At 37.7% G+C, this 22,270-nt stretch overlaps 2 protein-coding genes across 4 annotated transcripts in view; one reads left to right on the forward strand and one right to left on the reverse strand.

The window, feature by feature from the left end:
- Window positions 1–310: 310 nt before the first annotated feature.
- LOC118744145 (beta-galactoside alpha-2,6-sialyltransferase 2) overlaps window positions 311–22,270 on the forward strand; it is a gene marked incomplete at its 3' end in the record, with an annotated part of 83,917 nt that continues 61,957 nt past the window's right edge. For all 3 annotated transcript variants that reach the window (XM_036476923.1, XM_036476924.1, XM_036476925.1), the window contains 1 exon segment: window positions 311–692. In XM_036476923.1, the coding sequence (XP_036332816.1) occupies window positions 377–692 (316 nt within the window).
- Window positions 4,364–5,535, reverse strand: LOC118744147. The gene is made up of 2 exons (XM_036476926.1): window positions 4,792–5,535; window positions 4,364–4,715 (listed from the first exon to the last, which is right to left on the reverse strand). The coding sequence occupies exons 1-2, from the start codon at window positions 5,516–5,518 to the stop codon at window positions 4,420–4,422; spliced, it is 1,023 nt and encodes a 340-aa protein (XP_036332819.1). The 5' UTR covers window positions 5,519–5,535; the 3' UTR covers window positions 4,364–4,419.

Consider the following 22,270-nt stretch of genomic DNA (forward strand, 5'->3'; position numbering starts at 1 on the left):
GTCAAACAACAATCATCTCTTCGTCACAAAATGTAAGCAAACAAACAAATGCAACAACAATTTCAAGGAACCAGAAGCAGTGTTGCCACTTGTTTTACATATTTAAATACGGGTGATCGGAAATCCAACGAAAGTTAAATGGCATTTAAATAACAATCCAAAATTAAACTTAAGTGCCATTTAAATTTTTATCTGAAATAGACCCTTAGCGTTAATGTTAAGTGGCAATTTTACTAGTAGCTTACCTTAGATTTTCATTCATGTCCATATGCATGTACTTACATACAAAACATACATACATATATTTTAGGTATATCTACATATACCGGATTCGAAACTCGTATGTGACGAGATATCAAATTTATCCTAAGTCACCATGGTCCCTTATCAAGTAATTATGTCAATTGTAATCGTGATTGCAACGTATTTGATACCGTTTGAATTACGAATTTTCGCTCAAACCAAGCAACTAGCGCGTATTCCCATTTTGCCTTTCGCTACAACGTTTGCAAGGTCATCCGTTGAAGCTAAACAAATATCTCATAAAGCTTTGAAAAGAAACCTAAGCACAATCAACAAAGCTCACAAAACCTGTGGAACGTGTATGGGCGCAAATAACCAACATCTGAAAAAGCCAACGCTGTCATGGAGGAGGTTTGAACGATTGCCGGAACATCAGGGAAGAGTCAAAGGTTAGTGTGTAATTTTGTACACTTAATTTTTAACTGATGGCGTTTTCTTTTCTCGAAAAAAATGTCACCTTCTTATATGGCAACATAATCAGAGCGCAACATTTTAAAGAAAGAGCGCACAAAATGTATGTGAAGATACTAAGAAAAGGACATGAAAACTTGACAACCCTGGCGCAGGGCAGAATAAATGCAAAATTATTTCGAGAAAAGAAAACGCTATGACATTTAGCATATTGGGGATTGTTTTATGTAAAGTCGTTCGTAACAACCAAGAATATCATTGTTTTATTTAAAGTATTCAGCATATTGCATTTAAATGTGGATATCAATCAGCACAACTCAAAGAAAAGTTACATACAATTCACTGAGGTATAGACAAAAATTCTTTTAATACCGAGTCAACATTAACATCCAGATTGCCATGAATATTGAGAAAAGTTAGCCCATTGTGTGCTCGTTCTCTGCCCATCACTGTACATGTACGTTGATATTCATTGTAACTATAAATAATAGGAGAGCGAAGGGTATTATGGACCACATAAGGAAAAATTTCTGTAGACAAAAAGGAAATCTGAATTTGCCCTCATTTTTAATGGATAACACAGCCCAAAAAAAATAGAAACATATTTTGGTACGGTAAATTTAAAGCTGTTTTGGTAGACATTTTCGTACTGATTACGAATCCGTAAGCGAATCCATCGGCTCCAGATTTTGAAAAGAAAAACTAGGTCAAGGTGTCAAGAAATCGCGGTTTTTACAACGTTTTGGAAGCTAGCAAAGAAACAAAAGGTGATAGAACCTTCCTGGCTTAAATTAAAGCTGGAACTCTCGACTACTATCTCTGCAACTACCATTCCTCCACCTTGACTTGATGGTTACCTACTATGGTTGCCAGACGTACTGATTTTATCAGTACAGTACTGATTTTTTAACTCTCGTACTGATTTTTTTTCATTTCTTAAATCAGTACGCTAATGTCCTGATTTTTCAAAATTTGTACTGATTTGTACTGAATTTTCAATTCTGAGGATATAAATTTGTAATAGGGTTCTTCCTCCAAGCTTGATACTCGGTACCTACATATGTAGGTGTTCGGAAATTTTTCGTCATGTACTTATTTTGTTTGTGTAATATTATTTTACAGAAACAGAATACTTTGGGATTTTGTTAAGGTTTTACATAACGTTGGAACTTCCTTAACCTGCACTGTAAAAAGTTTCAGATGAAGTTTCGGATAATGTTTGATATGCGCGGTAAATTAATACAACAAAAAGAGCAGTCGTTTTATGGGTATATTGCTGGGTCGTTATGATGAAGTATAAAGAGGGCTAAAATTTTTTGTCGAGTGTTAACAACCTCGAAAATAACTTTCAGTTTAATAAAAACGAATTTGGAAAATTGAATGGCTTTTGCTTACAACTTACAATTCTTTTTTCTCAATTCACTGACATTGTAAATGGGTTTTGCATACAAGACATCGAGTTAGATACCCTTTTTAGCGAATTCTTAAGACTGGTTTTCACTATGTCATTCTTTGACGCCAAAATTTGGTGACATATTTTGACACAACTTTACCTCCTTTATCCGTACCTTTACCGATGATATTATGGGCCAAAAACAGAGAGATAGCCGATTTAGCAGCGCATGTACTCTACAGGACTAAAGACCTGTCCTGATCCAAATCAATCGATAAACCGCTTTTTAATCCCATTTGACAATGTGTTTTCACTTATTTGACGACAAATGCCACTGAATTTGCCAGAGTGAAAATCAGCCTTTAGTCTTTCAAAGTTTTTGCGTAGTTGAGAAAAAAATAATTTAAGATGAAGTCCTTAAATAGTGGTACGTTTTCACTGTTTGAAAAAATATTAATTTTTTTTTTTTAATACCACACTCAAATGAAGCAACTGAGAGGATCTTAGGTATAAAGTTTACTTCCTGGCGCAAAGAGAGAAACCGACACAAATGTCATACATATAAAAGCTCTGATCCAATACTTTTCCTACTTGAATTTATTAGCTCTGATCTAATACTTTTCGTGTAAAATCCTGTAAAAATGTCAAACAGCAAAAACCAGTGATCGCTTGACACTTAACATGATTTTACCAGAAGAAAAAGTTCGGGTAAAATCTTGCAACTTCATTCTCTACACAACTCTCCAAAAATCGCTCTTATTTACAGGGTTTTTGGTGGAATTTGGAGCACGCGATCATTTTTCCTGTAACTTCCTGCAAGTTTGTGTAAAAACCTGTAAGTTCATGGAGTACTGGATCAGAGCTATTGGCTCATATGTACAAAATGTTAATGGACACGTTCAGAAGGCGTAACAGCTCAGTAACTGTTGCAATTGCATCTTTTGAACGCGTTGTTGTGAACATCTGATCAACTGAGCAGATGCGTGTTAGATGATCGTAATATTTTTCTGATCATTTGAGACAACATGTTGGTGTGTACCTATGAGAGTTGAATTTGACAACTAATGTATTAAGCCGATCAACGGTTGCTCTCAACTGCTGCGCCTTGTGAACATACCAAATGCGTAAACTCAAGTTAAAATCAATAATATTTGTAATTTTTATGAACTACATTTTATTTATATGTGACCTGGTCTACGGAAAGGGGGCTTAGGTGTCAAAAAATCAATTTTCACTTTTTGGTTGATTCGGATGGAAGATGAGATGCTTTTTCACGTGGTGAAAAGCAGAAAATCCTAACTTGCTTAGAAGTGTACTAAAAATGTAGAGAAAGAAGAGTAAAAATACGACAAAATATAATTTATTGGTAATGAACAAAATACATTGAATTATAAGCTATAAAGACATGATTATACACTAGAAAAACGTAATAATGCTGAGTAGTTTATGTATTTTTCTTTTTTGTCGTTTTCCTTGAGATCTTTTTACATGTTGATCCTGAGGAAGATGGACCTGGTTCCTCGTCTGGTTTGAGAACATCTTCACTAGTTTTTGCCCTCCGTTTCTTCGATGGCAAATCTTTCGGCAATGGAGCCACAATATCTACTTTAGATATATCCGAAACTAAGCTGCGAAGATTGTGATAGATGTACCACTGACGTTCCAAAGATAAACCGGCTGGTTGCATAACTTTCGGCATTTCAGGATCGATAGGTTCTAACAGAAGCTTAAAGGACTGCACTTCTTCACTGTCTGCGAATTTCTTTGTTTTTACACAATCTGTAGAGATTATGAAATGATGGAATTGCGTTATTCCAACAAGTGACTTGTACAATGGTTTAAAATAGCTGTCCCATTCATACCAGACGACTTTTTCAGCCGATACAGCTTTATTATAACCCCCAGGTGATGATGCCTCGACACACTGCAGTAAATCTGCATACGTGTCGATGTTACTGACGGCATACTTACTTTTGAAAATACCGAAGTAACGATCAGGCGCGAACTTAGTGTGCCCGGTAAGTAGAAAATTGAATAAAATAGTTTTGTTAAGACCCCGAGCCAAACACCATTGCAGATATGACAGATATGACAGTACAGTGTTATTCTTATTCTGCCCAACACAATTGTCACAGAAAAGAACGAGTGTTTCAATGTCTTTATAGTAGGTTTGCAGGTGATAATGCAGGATGCTCACAACACAGTTAGGTCCTTTACCAACGTCATCTTTTTCGTCTATCATGTAATTGTACTGTAAAAAAAAAAAATATAAGTAAGATCCTGTAAAGGCGAGCAATTTGAGTTCCTATGATTCAGTTTGAAATTCTAACCTGAACTTTTTGTTTTTCGTCTGTAATTCCGAAGACTCCGCACTTCTTGGTTGCTTTGAAGTATGCTGTACCAGGTTGTTGTGGACTGACAGGGTAGTGAACGGTTTGGGCAAAATCAAATGACAGAACGACTGCTGTAGGTTCAGTATTTCTACACCAACTTTGATAATATTCTCGTTGATTTCGGGCTCGGTGGAGGTGATCAAGAAATTGATTAAGCTCCTGTGCGCGTTCAATGTCAGTAACACCTTTGGCTTGCGCAATCGATATTGTGTTTCCTATTAAAAAAAAAAAATACTGAATTTAATCTCAACGTTTGATGACTATAAAATGAGAAAATAATGAGCTACTTACCACGGCAGACATCGCAGAGATCATCCGCTGGTTTCATAACTGTAACATGGGGTATGTATTTGGACCATATCTGTCGAAAACTGCAATTACTCATCTTCAATTCGTCATCACTGAGTGAAGAAATGTATTTTCGATAAATTGAGGACTTCGTCTCGCTGGATGGCAGTTTCATTATCCGAAAATCCTTAAATTTTAGGAGTCGTCCGGGCAGTGGAAGAGCCATTAAATCGGCTATAGACTCGATGAATTTAACAGATTTTTCGATGTCAGCCGGTTTAAATGACTTTGGATGTGTACTCGGTTTATTTGCCAGTCCGTGTTGGCGCACTGTTACACCCTGTGCGTGAAAATGACGTACTAAATTTTCGTAACGCTTCGTCGTACAGGCATGTACAAAAAGGAAAAACGTACGACAAACAGGTACTCTGTAGAAGGTAAATTGAATTCTATGCCTCATAACTTCTGTATCCTGTCTCTGTCCATATTTCTTCCGCCCAGCTAGCTTTGCGTATACACTTTCTAGCTTTTCGTTACTCATAATTCCAGCTTCGATGTGACTTAGTATCACTAAATCAAGTTCATTTTTCGACATCTCTAAACAATTGTTCCGCGTACTCTCGATCATTTCCCGTGGTATCAGTGTATGGCATTCATTATTACAACAATCTTTTGACAGAAATTTTGTTACCAGCTCCTCCTCCTTTACATCAACAACATACAGGTCCATCTTAACAAAAGTTTGTTCGGTATCATCTTCTGCCTGAGATACACATACTTCGTCTTCATCATCATCGCTCTCTTCATAGTTTTCATCATCGTTTTCATCATCCTTTTCATGGAAATATTGTCCGTATACGGCACTGAACTCCTCATCAACACTCATGTTTCATTTCATGCGAAATGCGAAGACGATAATCAACAGAAACAGTAAACGTCACTTCTTCAGTGTTACTTTTTTAAATGTTCCACACTAGCAACTTCAACGATGAACTATAATAATATTCCGACCAACAACAACACTTACTGGACCAACAACAACACTTACTGGACGTCCGGCGCGGAGAACAATTAACGAGATAATGAGAAACTGACGAAACGAGTTGCTTACTTTTAACAGCTTTTTCACAGAAAACTAGTTTTCGCACGTAAGCTCCCTTTTCGTAGACCAGGTCACATATACCAAAATATTGTTAAAAACAAGTACTCTAGCGTTCTAAATTATTTTCTGTTACTTAAACTCATAATTTTGCATTGAAGAAAAGTGTACTGAAAAGTACTGATTTTTATAGCATGACAAAGGCTAAGGTACTGATTTCGCGCATAAAAAATCTACCCTATTTCGGTTGCCAGACGTACTGATTTTATCAGTACAGTAATGATTTTTCAACTCTTGTACTGATTTTATTCATTTCTTCAATCAGTACGCTAATGTCCTGATTTTTCCAAATTTGTATTGATTTGTACTGAATTTTCAATTCAAACAAAAAACTTTAGGATTTTCTTAAGGTTTTTACATAACGCTGTAACTGTACTGTAAAAAGTAAGAACATGTTTCAGATAATGATTGATATGCCCAAGAAATTAATATAAAAAAATATCAATCGTTACAGACCAGTTGCGATAATAGGTTTGTTCCACAAGCTACTCGAAGTAACTTTGAGTTACACAAACGCGTTCCACAAGTAAGTTTTAGAGTTTATTTGATATACGCTCACCATTTTGAACTTTGCTCGAGTTTTTCTAAAAGTAGCTTGTGGAACAAACTTTATATCGAGGGCTTATATTCAATACCCTCTATCCACAATTTTCACAAAAACAACTTTGTGATGTTAGAACCCATCAAGGTACCTTTCCACACTTTGAAAAAATATGTAATTTTGTTTTTTTCTTTGCAATACCACACTCAAACGAAGCAACTGAGAGGATCTTAAGCACAAAGCTTTCTTCCTGGCGCAAAGAAAGAAACCGGCTTCTAAATAAAAATTTTTAAATTGAACTTCATATTAAAAGTAATTTTAAAATGAAAAATATAGATTTCTTTGACTATTTAAACACTGAAGATGGAAATGATCTCATTATTGCTATTCAAAAATGTCGTAAATATAAAATACTGTGTATAATGATGTGTACACTCATGTTAAAATGAATAACACTTTTCTTATGAACTATATTTTATTTATATACCAAAACATTGTTAAAAACAACTACTCTGGCGTTTTAAAGTATTATCTGATACTTACATTCATAATTTTGCTTTGAATAAAAATATACTGATTTTTTAGCATGAAAAAATCTAACGTACTGATTTCGCGCATAAAAATCTGGCAACCCTACAGCCGCCAAAGCAAACGCGTCACATATACATAATAACAACCCTTGTTAATATATTTAATATAGTTTGTGAACTATGAATATTATTGTAAATAAACTCATTATACATACTAAAAGTATACTAAACAAAAAGTTTGTGTCTCATTAATACCCGAATCGTAAACAACCTCTTTACAAAAAATGATACTTAGGGAAATTTTTGAAAAATGGGCGTGCCACCGCCCAATTTCGCCTACATATGTCTGTGTATCTCGGTACCCGGTTTATCAATTTCTACCAAACTCGGCACATTTAACAACCTTGCCACAAAAAAGCAATATGTTGAAAATTTTTGAAATCGGACTAAAATTACTGCCACTTACCATATAACGGTAAATTTCAGAAATACGAAAACTCCGATCTTTCAATAACTAAAGATGCCAACTTACAACAATATTTTAACAAGACACAAGATTATTGATTTTTGTTAGATTGGGTTGGCAACACCCACTTATGACTACATAGTATATATCGATAACCGCCTTACCGATTTCCACCAAATTTGGTCCAATTATTTCAATATATCATAGCATAGCATGAAACTGTTTGACATCGGGAAAAATACTTTTCCTTATCATGCAGTTTACTGCGGCGGGTATATAAAGTTCGGTTTCGCCCGAACTTGTACTTCTTTACTTGATTCGACTTCGTTTGTGTGCAAGAGATTTATGAGGGGCTCAAAGATAGAACTAATTTTCTACTGACTCTAGTGACGACTCGCAGATCCCTACAAAAATCGTTGGACCATTAGTCCATTTGTGCCATATTGGAGTATGCACTTACAAAATGCTCCTCTGTAATGCAGTAGCGGACCTAGGGACGAAACGATACCTTGCAGATATCGATACTTTTACTTGGAAGTAATATCGAAAAAAGAATCGATGTCTGAACAAGTAAGAAAGTCTAAGTTCGGGCGGAGCCGAACATTAAATACCCGGCGCAAGTATTAAATATATGATTTTCACCTTTCCGAAAGCTACCACTACATGGTAAGCCGGGGTGTATCAATTTTGAGTAAATTAGCGTCCTCAAATTTCGAAATATTAACGTTTCAAGCATTTCTAAAATTTACCGTTATATGAAAAGCCATAATTTTAGTCCGATTTCAATAATTTTCATCGTTTTGCTTTTATGTAGCAAGTAGAATAAAAATACCGAGTTTGGTACAAATTGGTAGAACGGTTACCGAGATACATATATGTCATCAGTGGGCGGTGCCACGCCCATTTTTCAAAATTTTATTATAGACGTATTTCCTGGTAAGGAATTGTTGCAAGCATCAATTTTAAATAAATTGGCTTTAATATTTACTGATTTATCGAAGATTTCGTATTTCTCCAAATTAACGTTATATGAGGTGTGGGCGTGGTTATTGTCTGATTTCAAAAATTTTCGGCCATTTGGTATCCTGTACCAAGGCCAATAACTGTGCCAAGTTTGGAACAAATCGGTGCAGCGGTTGCCAAGATATACACATGTAACCATAAGTGGGCGTGGCTACGCCCATTTTTCAAAAATTTATAATATTCTTATTTCTCGTCTGAAAATTATTGTAAATATAAATTTTGAGTTAATAATCTTCAGTAGTTACTAAAATATCGCAGTTTTCGTATTTCTGAAAATTACCGTTATATGGGAGGTAGGCGTGGTTATTATCCGATTTTGCCCATTTTCAATACCATCCGTCCTACGCCCGAAAGAAGTACACGTACCAAGTTTCGTTAAGATATCTTAATTTTTACTCGAGTTATCGTGTGCACAGACGGACGGACGGACGGACAGACAGTCACCGCTTAATCGATTTCTCTTTTCATCCTGATCATTTATGTATACATTTCTATATCTATCTCGATTCGTTTTGCCTGTTACAAACAACCGTTATGTGAACAAAGTTATAATACCCTTGTGCACAAGTGCGCTCGGGTATAAAAATATCGGACCTAATGTATCGATACCTCCTCGTATCGGTACTCCTTGTGTAGCACGTATTGAGTTAAATAAAGTTGTTTTAATCACAAGTCGGACGCTGTGGTGTAGTGGTAAGCAGTGCGCGATTCCACTCCGCTGCGCCCAGGTTCATGTTCTGGTCAAAGCAACATCGAAAAAAATACAGAAAAAAGGCAATGGCAAGCCTCCGAGTGTATTTATGGTTCTCATAAAAATACAATCACCGTTCGCAGCCGGCGTAGGTCCCTCCGCTTTGTGTGACAACATCAAGGCGCACGCCACAAACCGGATGAGAAGCTAGGCCAAACACTAACATATGTGTAATCGCCAATCTATTATACATATGTATATAATACGCGAAGGCATTTTTTGTGCAGTCTAAAACATCTGCACCGTTCGCTCGATTTTCAAAATTGGGGTGTCAAATTAAAGCGCTTGGCCTGTAGATGTGCAATAAGGTTTTATTTTGTCGAAAAGAGTTGCCACCTGTTAAATAATTGAACTCAAGTCGTTTGCTAATCAATGCCCTCAGATCCGCACCGTCCGTTTGATTTTCAAAATAGAGGTACCAAATTAAAGGGCTTAGAGTGTGGATGTTCAAAAAGGTTTTAGTTTTTCGAAAAAAGTTGCCACCTTTTAAGAAATTAAGTTCAAAATAATACGCGAAGGCATTTTTTGTTCTGCATAAAAGATCTGCACCGTTCGCTCGATTTTCAAAAGTGGGGTGCAAAATTAAAGCACTTGGCGTGTAGATGTGCAATAAAGCTTTATTTTTTCGAAAGGAATTGCCACCTGATAAAAAATTACATTCAAATAATTTAATAATCAATGTCAGCAGATCCACACCGTTCGTTCGATTTTCAAAAGTGAGGTGCCAAATCAAAGGGCTCTGGCTGTAGGTGTGCAATATGGTTTAACTTTTTCGAAAAGAGTCGCCACCATTTAAAAAATTACGTTCAAATAAAATGGGCATAAATGGAAATAGTTTTGAAAATGTTTGTTTCTTAACTTAACTTTATAAGGGTTGCCACCTGTTAAAAAAATCAAATTCAATTTGAATTGGGGGAATTAGGTAATAGAAATATGTATTTGTGCCAGACGGTAAAGGATAAGTATGAAGTAGTTTGTAAACATTTTGAAGAGGGTTGCCACCTGTGTGAAAAGTCTAATTTATATGAAGTATAAAAATATGGATGTCAAGCGAATAAATCTTAAGAGATCTTTAGTTGGAACGTTTAGAATGTTTTTAAAGTGTTTGAAGAGGGCTGCCACCTGTTTAAAAATTAAGTTCAAATTATTTAAATAGTTAAATCAATATTTGCTAATTGGGTACCAATCGCAGTAGTTTTGAAAATACTTTATTTCTTAACTGCGTGTTGGAGGGTTGCCACCTGTTTAAACAATCAAATTCAATTTGAATTAAGGCAATGGGGTAACTAAAATAGGTATAACAATATGGGTGTCAGACAAAAAAGTGTTACGAAATCTTAGTTTGCACATTGAGAATATATTTTATGAGTTTGAGGAGGGTTGCCACCTGTGCAAAAAGTTAAATCCAAATTATCTATTATATATAATACGCGAAGGCATTTTTTGTGCAGCCCAAAAGATCTGCACCGTTCGTTCGATTTTATTTTTGACCTGATAAAAAATTGCATTCAAATAATTTAATAATCAATGCCATCAGATCCACATCGTTTGGGCTTAGGGTGTGGATGTTCAAGAAGGTTTTACTTTTTCGAAAAAAGTTGCCACCTGTTAAGAAATTAAGCTCAAATTAATTAAAATGTTAAATCAATTATTAAATATGGGTATCAATCGAAATGGTTTTGAAAAGGCTTTATAACTTAACTACATATAGGAGGGTTGCCACATGTTAAAAAATGTAATTCAATTTTAATTAAAGGAATTTGGTAAGTGAATAAGGTATCGCTATATGGGTGTCATGCAAAAGAGGTTTAAGAAGGAGTAGTTTAAAAATATTTTGAATAGGGTTGCCACCTATATGAAATTGTAACGATGGATGTCAAATGAAAGAGCTTCAAGAAATACTTAATTTGACAATTTAGAACATTTTTGATGTGTTTGAGCGTTGCCCCAGTTTAAATGGCTAAACTAAAATTATTTAATAAGTTAAATGAGTTACTAACCGACGGTTATAAATGCAAATGGGTTTAAAATCCTTTATTTAAGAACTAAATTGAGGAGGATTGCCACGTGTTTAAAAATAAATGTCCACTTAAATCATCAGTTATATGAAATTTTAGTTAGAAAATAATTTTTAAGATGGTTGCCGCCTGTTTTGAAAGTGGTATTTCATTTAATTATACAAAAGTTACATGAAATTTTAAAATAGGGTTATCAAAAGAACGAGTGTTAAGAAATCTTAAGCTGAACATTTGGTTTTTTTTTTGAAAAAATTAAGCTCAAATTATTTAATAAGTTAAATGGATTGTCAAAAGATGGGTATCAATCGAAATGGGTTTGAAAATAATTTATTTCTAAACTGTATTTAGGAGAGTAGCCATGTGCTTAAAAAAATTCAATTCAACTTAATTCATCAGTTAATTGAAATATATGTATACGAAAGATACATAGATGCAATATCGAAATATTAGTGTCAAACGAAAGAGTTTTAAGAAAACTATATGCTGATAATATTTTTATTTAGAGTTGCCATCTATATTTTTTTTATAGTCATCACATCTGCACCGTTATTTCGTATTTCCAAAATGAGAAGTCAAATAAAAGAACTAGGATTCTACATAGATGTGCACAGGTTTTGTTTTTTTAAGTTACAGGGAGATTTGAAATTTGATGAAATGAAAACCGACACCATGCGAGACCTCTCGCACTGAGAAATGGTTTAGATTAATTATGAGGAATATTGTTGTGAGGTTTTTGAATAGGGTTTCACCTGTTTAAAAAATTTAATTAAACGCTGGCGTTTTGACGCCATGTGGGTTCACTAGTCTATTATTATTACTAAATCACAAGTTAATCATCCTCTGGGAATCCTAAACTCCGAATAATACAATTTAATAATGTGGGAACTGCAAATAAATAAAAATCGGTTACATAACAGAACTATGTATATGTTTACTGATGAATGGTATTTACACAGATGCATATACATTGGAAAAGATTACAAGTTAATCTTATTTAAGAAAACATTTATTAATAAAATATTTCAGTTAAAATAAGTTTTATTTTGCTGTACTTTTCAAGAATAGAAGTTTTCCCAAATGTTTGCCAGTCAACCGATTTCTTGACGTGGTTATTGTTGCTCCTGCTCTCGAAAAAAATCGTTCGCTAGGAATAGATGCTGCAACTATACAACAAAGGAATTGCAGTTTTCAAAAAGAATACTGGGCTGGATAAAAACAAGAAACATATTTTTTTATTTTGAAAAAAAAATTTTTTTGGAGGTCGCGCCAGTCGGTTTTTTTTCTAAAACCGGCGATGTTTTCAAAAATTTTTATTTCCAGGACATGTTATAGTGCACCTAAAAGTGTTGTTTTTACATGTAATTACTCAGGTATTATTGGGAAATATTCCCTTAATTACATACCTGTCTTGGTCAGTTAGATTATGTTATGTCGCAAGCACAATAACTATACCGAGTTTGGTACAAATTGATGGAACGGTTACCGAGATACATATATATGATCATAAGTGGGCGGTGCCATTCCCATTTTCCAAAACTTTATCATAAACATATATATATATATATATATATAGATGGGTAAAATCTTACACTGTGCGGCGTAGGTCCCTCCGCTTTGTGTGACATCAAGGCGCACACCACAAACCGGATGAGAAGCTAGGCCAAACACTAATATATGTGTAAGCGCCAATCTATTATTATTACTAAATCACAAGTTAATCATCCTCTGGGAATCCTAAACTCCGAATATTAAAATTTAATAATGTGGGAACTGAAAATAAATAAAACTCCGTTACATAACAAAACTATATATATGTTTTTTTATTTATTTATTTATTTATTTAAAAGAGAACTAATTATAAATAACTAAGCACTGGCTACCAGGGCCTTCGGCTCTTAATACTAAAACTTTGGTAAAAAATAAAGTATTTAGAAAGGATATTTAGTTGTTGATGTTATATGTCTCCTGATGTTACACAGTTTAAGAATCTTATTAATAGCACTGATGTTATCGATGTTTTTAGATTTGAGAAGTTGGAGGGTCTCCTATTCCCAAAGGTAGACTTCCTCGCTAAATCCAGTGCAGTACATTCGTCAATGAAGTGAATAACTGATTGGGGGCCGCGTTGCAATGGTGACAGCTTTGTTGATCGGTACCGTTAAGAATATAGCTGTGGGTTCTTGTAGTGTGGCCTATTTTAAGACGAGTGAACGAGTGATGTTGTGGCATGTTGGTAGCAATTCCAATCTGTAGACGCATTTGATCGCAGAATTTTTTTATATGTTCTTTTATGTCTTTTGTAGTATAATAAGGAAAGGACACCAGCGGCTCTCCATTACCTTCTTTTGCATGTTTATCTGCTATCTCATTGCCTTTTATACCAGCATGCCCTGGTACCCACATGACTTTTATGATATTATCGTGCCGGAAGAGTATATAGCGTATATTCTGTATTAGCCATGAATTATTTTCTGAGTTTTGAAGTGCGTCAATCGTTGATTTACTATCGCTACATATTATATGTTTTTTTCTTGTTTTTGAGGCATAAAGAACCGCTTCGTGAATTGCTGCAGCTTCTGCTGTAAAAACTGAGCAATATAATGGCAAAGCACCGACAATTATAGCGACACCCTGATCGTTTGACACATGGTAGAAGTATCCGTTTTTGATCCGTCGGTATAAATGGGTTCCCATTCTGGTTTATAAAACTCGATAGTCTCGTTGAAGAGTAGACCAAATTCTTTGGAGCTGGTTTTTAATTTCTGGTGTTTCGACAGAGTGTTTATAAAAGAAGGTTTTGGAGACAACCATTCTGGATGGTCCGGCTCGACGAATAATTCTTGTGTTGATATTAAATTGAGATCATTGATCAGGGCCATGCATTGCATGAGAGTAGACTGCTTTTTCGATGCATTTATCCGAATTGTAGACGTCTCGAGAATGTAGAAAAGGGTTTTACTCCTACAGTGGAGAATCCTCGGTAGAAGCATCATGGTGTTATATTTTTTATAGTTCTTTGTTGAATCCTTGGTAGGCCTGCTTCGGCTAAGACGGCTTTGACCGGAGAGGTGGGGAACGCTCGTATATCGCGAGTCCAAAATCAATTTTTGATAGCATCAATACAATACAATTACAATATTTACAAGATTTGACATATGTATGTGACAATGCTTAGATGTTAAATATTTAATAATATTAAGTTTAGATATTAAATTAGTTCTAACATATTTACAATGTGCCTTGTTTTTATCAAAAATTAAACCAAGTATTCTGAGTGTATTAGTGTGAGGGATTTGGACGTTAGAAAGGGGTAGGGTAGGAAAGGAGCATTTTTGCTTTCTGCAAATGTGGATGGTTGAGCTTTTGTCAGCTGAGATTTTACAACCAGACGTTTTTGACCAGTTGGAGATATCGTCTAGAATAATCGTAAAAGTTTCTTTCATTAGAGTAAGATCTCTGAAAGCCGAAAATATTAGGACATCATCAGCGCAAATTAAATGCTCAACCGTATGGTATTGGGATAATAAGGAGCTGAGTTCATTAAAATCAATTATAAATAAGGTGACTGAAAGAGGTGAGCCTTGTGGTATACCATTGTGCAAGGGGTATGTGTTAGAATTTTGATTATTTACACTGACAAAAATTTTACGATTCAGGAGGAAAGCCCTTACAAAACTATAGATTTTGTCTCCAACACTCCAGCGTTTTAATTCTCGTAAAACTATGTGAGCACCAATTCTGTCCAAAGCCTTTTCAAAATCTAGACTAAGAACGGACAAGTGGTTTCTCGCGGAGAGCGTTGACGAAGCACAGTGTTCAAAGTACAAAAGTGGGTCAATGACACCGAGACCTTTTTGAAATGCGATTTGGTTAGAGCTTATCAACCCTTTTTTCTTGGCGTATCATATAATTCTCACGGATATAATTTTTTCAAGCACCTTAGATATACAGGGTATTAAGGATATAGGTCTAAACTTAGGGACAGAAGAATTGTTTTTGTTAGGTTTGGGGTAGGAATAACAGCAGCTTTTTTCCAATCTTGTGGAAGTGTGCCTTTGTCAAAAATTCTGTTATACAAGCATAAGAGTCTGAGTTTAAGGATATGTGGAAGGTTTTTTAGGAGGGAGTAGGGTATTTTATCCGGGCCGGGAGAGCTACACGACATAGTGGAAATTGCCGAGTCGAATTCGTGCAATGAGATTGCTGATTCGATTAGTGAGGCAGTAGGACAAAGTGACGGGTTATGGTAAGTTTTAGAAGCAATTATATTACTCAGGGAGTTGAAATTCGCGTGAAAATTAGAATTATGAGAAGCATTTGACCATGAACTTGCAAAGTGTTCAGCAATTTCTTTGGGATCATAGATAGGGCCTTGCGAAGAGTGAACAAAGTCGATTTTATTGCTTTTAGATGCACCAGACAGAACTTTTATATCTGACCAAACTTTTTTAGGGCCTGAAGTAGGCTTTATGTTAGCTGTAAATTTTTCAAAGGATTGTCTCTTTGCATTTTTTAATTCCTTCCGAAAAGTAGCATTGGCTTTTTTGTATTGTACTAAGTTGTTGGTTGTTCGATTGTGTTTGTAGGTAGCCCATAACGTTTGTTATGAATTCCTTAAGACCGATAACATTTTAGACCAATATGGGAGCTTCGTGGAAAACTGTTTAGTATTAGTTTGGGGAATGGCTAAGTGTGCAGCTGAGAGTATAATAGATTTTATAGCGGATGCTTCCGCATTTATGTTGCCAGATATGGCTTTTTTTAATAAAAGTGGAGATGAGTGAACAATACTTCGCCCAATCAGCTTTCCCAGTTATGAATTTTGCCCTCAGTTTAATGGTATAAAGACTGGGAATAGACAGGGTAGTCACGATAGGGAAATGGTCACTTCTATGTAAGTCTTTTAATGTCAGGGACGAAAGTTTAGGAGCAATTGAGGCGGATGTAATGTCTACGTGGGTAAACGAATTATGTGTGGAGAAGTGTGTTGGGTGCCCATCGTTTAGAACGACTAGGCTTTTGGTGAGTATAGCGTCTTCTAACTCCTTACCTCTGCTGCTTGTAGAATCAGAGCCCCAAAGGGGGCTCCAGGCGTTGAAATCGCCCAAAATTACAGAGGGTGTAGAAAACGAGTCAGCCCTGATATATTATTCACATATTTATATGCATATGTACATATGTACATACAATTATTAACATAATTTCGTACATAATCTTTTGACGTACATTCCAACATTTTTATGCACAAAAATGCATGTGTTGTATAGAACACTCGGAGCGTTCGCTCGTCGCTAACTTGTCTTACCTAGCAGAGCGAGTATGCAGACAATTATTTACTCGCCTCGCACTGCGAGCGAGGCAACACACAACAGCCTCGCTCGTTTAATAGGAGCGCGAGCAAACAAGCAGCGCTCGCTCGTTTGCCGAACAAGCCAAACTTCTCGTGCCTCGCCTGCGAATATTATACATTTTTGGAAACTGGGCGTGGCCACGCCCACTTATGATTACATGTGTATATCTTGGTAACCGCTCCACCAATTTCTCCCAAAGTTGGCACAGTTACAGGTACAACATACCAAAAGGCTGAAAATAAATATTCGGACAATAACCATGCCCACATCCCAAAGCAAAATTTTTAAAATTATTGAAATCGGATTAGAATTACACCCGCTTTTCATATAATGGTAATTTTCAGAAATGCTTGAAACTTCAATATTTCGAAACTTAAGGACGCTAATTTACTCAAAATTAATACTAACTAAATCCCTTGAAAAGAAGTAGCATTATTATGGAATTTCGGCAAATGGGCGAAAGGTCCGAGAAGATGTTTGAAACAGGGTTAAAACCACCCTTGCTTACCATAAGGGATGTGCCGGGTATCCGCTAGATGTCTGTTATCCAACTATCCTGCCGGATACTAGCTAAAATCCGGCCGCATTTCGAATAGAAGATTTTATTTAAAAATCTAGTTCAGAAATTTTATTTTTTTTGTATGTTTCTAAATCGAAGTAATGTTAGATACCATTAGTAATTATAGTAAACGATTTTTATATTTGTAATTATGAAAAGAAGCATGGAGTGCAATTGGGAATAGTCGGTGCGCTGGCTATGCAGCTACTGTTGCATGGCTATAGTCAATACCGACTCTTGCGTCCTCCGAGTGGAGCCTTGGGTCACGGCAGAAAGAAAAGGAGCTTCGGTGGGGCCACTCCGACTTATTAAATTTAAGGGCTCACTGAAGTCTGCAGCGTGTGTTCACCGGTAGGCGCGGCTGCAAGCGGGTGTCTGCCTGGAGCAAGCGGCTCACTATATAAACGCGTATTTGGTCGCGAAACCACCCCCGACCCAGAAATGGGTTGTGCGCTGAGTTTGGGACCCGCCACGTAAAAGCCACTTCCAGTAAAAAAGCAAGACAAAGCCTCGGATGAGAACCCGCCTTTTGTGACGACCACGACAACGTTTATAGGACTACGATTTGAGGGCATGCACTTGGAATGTCCGGGCCCTTAATGGGGAAGGTGCCTCTGCCCGGATGGTTGATGTCCTCGTAAGGACAAAAGCTGACATCACCGCTATTCAAGAAATGGGTTGGACGAGGCAAATCAAAAATGTCTGGGCCCTTGCGTCGTCTACTACAGCTGCCACGTAAAGGAGCACAAATTCAGAGTAGGATTTGTGGTGGGAGAGAGACCCCGTCGCCGAGTACTGTCGTTCACCCCGATGGAAGAGCATCTAGCCACAATACGCATCAAAGCGAGATTCTTCAGCATCTCGCTCATCTGCGAATATGCCCCGACGGAAGAGAAGGATGAGGCATCCAAGGATCACTTCTATGAGCGCTTTGAGCGCACGTACGAGCGCTGCCCCCGTTATGATATCAAACTCGTGCTTGGCGACTTCAATGCCAGGGTGGGCAAGGAAGGGATCTTTGGAACCACCGTCGGAAAATTCAGCCTCCACGACGAAACGTCCGACAACGATTGAGGCTGATCGACTTCGCCGGTGCCCGAAACATACTACCATGTATATATGCAGTACCAAGAATGATAGAATACAAGATTGCGCCGATCAGAGAGGATTTTTGAGAATATCTTTTGTGTGACGTCACACTTGTGCAATTTCGAGAGAGAAATGCCGAAACGTGAGCAAAAATGGAAGAAGAAGAAAAAATGTTGCAAGGAAAACGTAAACAAGTTGCACAAGTGTGACGTCATGCAAACAACGATTCTGTCAAATTCGTTAAGAGAGGAATAGCGGTCCGAGATCGGCGCAACCTTTGTATTCTCTCAATCATGATGCAGTACTGGGTTTAAGCATGAAAGGATCCATGAAGCTACGTGTTTGTCTCCAGATCGAAAAACGAGAAACCAAATCGATCATGTTGTGATAGACGGAAGGCACGCTTCCAATGTTTTGGACGTGCGTACACTCCGTGGTCCAAACATCGGCTCGGATCGCTTTCTTGTTGCAGCTAAGATACGCACCCGCCTTTGTGCAGCAAAAAATGTGCGCCCAAATATGCAAGGAAAGCTGAACGTCGAAAAAACGCAATCATAACAGACAGCCAATGCTTTCGCTACTAGACTCTCACACCTGCGAGCAGTGGAACCACAATAAGTATCGCCGTCGAAGAGGTAGTCGGATTTCAGCGGGCCCGAAAGAACAACTGGTACGATGAGGAGTGTCAGGAAGCTGCTGAGAAAAAATATGTCGCCTACAGGGCCACGCTGCGATCGGGCGCAACGCGCGATTTGTGGAACCGCTATAGGGATCTTATGAAGGAAGCGAGATGTATTTGCCGCTGCCGAAAGGCAGCAATACGTGAGTGCGAAGAGCTTGAAATGCTGGCCGACATTAAGTATGCCCGAAAATTTTACCAGAGAGTTAGGCGACTTACTGAAGGTTTCAAAACCAGGGCGAACTCCTGTTAGAAAAACAATGGCGACCTTGTGGCCGATGTCCAGAATGTACTTAGATTATGGAGGGGACATTTTTCCACCCTACTGAATGGTAGCAGCAATATAAGTTGTGAAGGAGACAAACCCGAGCCCCCAGTCGATGACGATGGAGTCGACGTTCCACCGTCTGATTATGACGAGGTACGAACAGCGATTACTAGTTTGAAAAACAACAAAGCTACTTGAGCTGATGGCCTGCCAGCTGAGCTATTCAAGTACGGCGCGAGGAGTTCATAAGGTACATACATCAACTCTTGGTCAGAATATGGTGAGAAGAACGCATGCCCGACGACTGGAATTTAAGTGTGCTCTGCCCAATCCACAAGACAGGTGACCCCGCCATTCTAAGCATAGGTTACAAGGTCTTATCGAGCGTATTGTGCGAAAGACTGAAGCCCTCCGTCAATGAACTGATTGGACCTTATCAGTGTGGCTTTAGGCCTGGCAAATCCACCATAGATCAGGTATTCACAATACGCCAAATCTTGGAAAAGACCCGCGAGCGAAAGGATCGACACTCACCACCTATTTGCGACTTTAAAGCCGCTTTTGACAGCACTAAAAGGAGTTGCCTATACGCCGCTATGTCTGAATTTGGCACCCCCTCAAAACGCATACGGCTGTGCAAAATGACGTTGAGCAATACCACCAGTTCTGTCAGAATTGTGAAAGACCTCTCCGAGCCGTTCGCCACCAAACGGGGTTTCAGACAGGGCGACCCCCTTTCATGTGACTTCTTTAATATGTTGTTGGAGAAGATAATAAGAGCTGCAAAACTGAACCGCTCAGGAACAATTTACTACAAGAGCGTGATATTGCTGGCTTATGTCGATGACATCGACATTATCGGTAACAAAAACCGCGAAGTCTGTTCTGCCGTTTCCAAGTAAGTAAGTAAGTAAGGAAGCAAAGCGAATTGGTCTTGTGGTAAACGAGGACAAGACGAAGTATCTCCTGTCATCAAACAAACAGTCAGCACATTCGCGCCTTGGAACACACGTCACTGTTGACAGTTACAATTTCGAGAAAGTAGAGAATTTCGTTTACTTGGGAACCAGTATTAACACCGATAATAATGCCAGCATGGAAATCCAACGCAGAATCACTCTCGCTAACAAGTGCTACTTTGGACTGAGAAGGCAGTAAAGTCAGGTTCAGGAGTAAAGTCCTCTCTCGACGTACGAAAACCACGCTCTATAAGTCACTCATCATGCCCGTGCTGGTATATGGCGCAGAAGCATGGACAATGACAACATCCGATTAGGCGGCTCTTGGAGTGTTTGAGAGAAAGATTTTGCGGAAGATTTACGGGCCTTTACGCCTTGGCGACAGCAAGTACCGCAGACGATGGGACCATGAGCTGTATGAGCTTTACAACGATATGGACATAGTGCAGCGAATTAAAATACAGCGGCTCCGCTGACTTGGTCATGTCGTTCGAATGGACAGCGACGCTCCAGCTCTGAAAGTATTCAACTCGGAACCCGCTGGTGGTAGCAGAGGAAGAGGGAGGCCCACAGTTCGATGGAAAGATCAGGTGGAGAAGGACTTGGCTTCACTTGGCGTTTCCAATTGGCGTCAGTTGGCACAGAGGAGAAACGACTGGCGTGCTTTGCTGAACTCGGCCAAAATCGCTTAGGCGGTTACAGCGCCAAAAAAGAAGAAGAAGAATCGAAGGTAGTGTTTAAATTTTCTGGGCCTGGGATACGTTTAATATTTTAGTGCTTTCTAAGATTTTTTTTTATATTTTGAATCAACTCTTTTTCTTTATTTCTTTTCTTCAATAACATAGCTATTTGCCCCTATCTTTAGTATTGCCCGCTAATATTTACAGCGCGAAGAATAATGGAGTTATTCAGTGACTTTTACATCGTGTTAAAACGTCTGTACTGAACATTCATCCACTTCACACTTGCACTCGTACAATTGGCCCTGTAAACGTTGCAAACCCTCGAGTTTGGTGAAGCAATTGGATCGTGTATACTCTGCATTATTGTCGACTTTGGCGCCTTCTCGCGGTTTTCGCCGGCAATTAAGTTGCCAAAAAGCACACAAAATTTCAGAGCAAAATTTAACTTCGATACGAGTACTTATTTTTCGATACCTACTCAGTACTTGGTTTAAAAGTATCGATGCCAAAATTACTTGGTATCGAACGAAAAGTATCGAGTATGTACTTGTATTTACTCGTATCGTTTCATACCTAAGATGACCATGACTCATGTCTCTGCACTGGCTTATTGTAACCCGACCATTGCTCGTGTTTTAATGATCGTAATCACTACACGATGTTTATTGAGCTGTGTTTCTCCATGGAGTAATCCCTTCGAGCAGTATTGTGATACTCTGATGTAATGCAGAGCTGGAGTATATGGTACTGGACTAAGACATCCTTACATGCTTGCATGGAGTACTCGAACTTTTTTCAGGGATTCCAGTTCAGACACATTGCGCATCTATTATTTAATTACATTATTATGTGTCTCAGTTCCTTACCCACAAAGCGGTTATAATTTTTTTTTTTTTTCAAATATTTAGTAAGTGTGGCACCTTTCTGAAATCTCTATAAAATATGAAATGTACGGTTGTAGTTATAATGTTCCTTAATATCTACTTCAACTATCTGCAAGTATTTGCTTATCAAGGAGCTCACAACCCAATCCAGGGGTACAGGCAAATGGTGTGACCTGTAGACATATAAAGCCCATTAGCTGTAAGCAGCTGACGTAAGACCCATTCTTTTCTTTGGAGTCTCAGTGTGGTGACGGACGCTGAGCGAAAGCACGTTTAACGGCAAAATGGTCTTACCTGTATAATTTGATAACAAGTTTTTGACAAGAATCCCCGGTAGAAGCGAATGGTAAATTGTAAAAAGCTACACTCTAGTTCCATTTCAATCTTCATCGATGGCTCTGAGCTAAATGATAAAGTCGGCAGCAACATCAATTCGGAATAAGTACTTACTTTTAAGCATAAACCTGTGTCTACCAGAATACTCTGGTGTCTTCTAATCTGAATGAAGAAATAAAAAGAAGG

The sequence above is a fragment of the Rhagoletis pomonella genome, unplaced genomic scaffold (genome assembly GCF_013731165.1).
Source record: "Rhagoletis pomonella isolate Grant_MI unplaced genomic scaffold, Rhpom_1.0 Rhpom_scaffold_00008, whole genome shotgun sequence".
Lineage (NCBI taxonomy): Eukaryota > Metazoa > Arthropoda > Insecta > Diptera > Tephritidae > Rhagoletis > Rhagoletis pomonella.

Coding starts and splice junctions, on each gene's coding strand:
- LOC118744147 (XM_036476926.1), bottom strand. CDS start 5,518: ATGGACCTGTATGTTGTTGATGTAAAGGAGGAGGAGCTGGTAACAAAA. Junction 4,716..4,791: donor TCTCTGCGATGTCTGCCGTG/GTAAGTAGCTCA, acceptor TTTTTTTAATAG/GAAACACAATATCGATTGCG.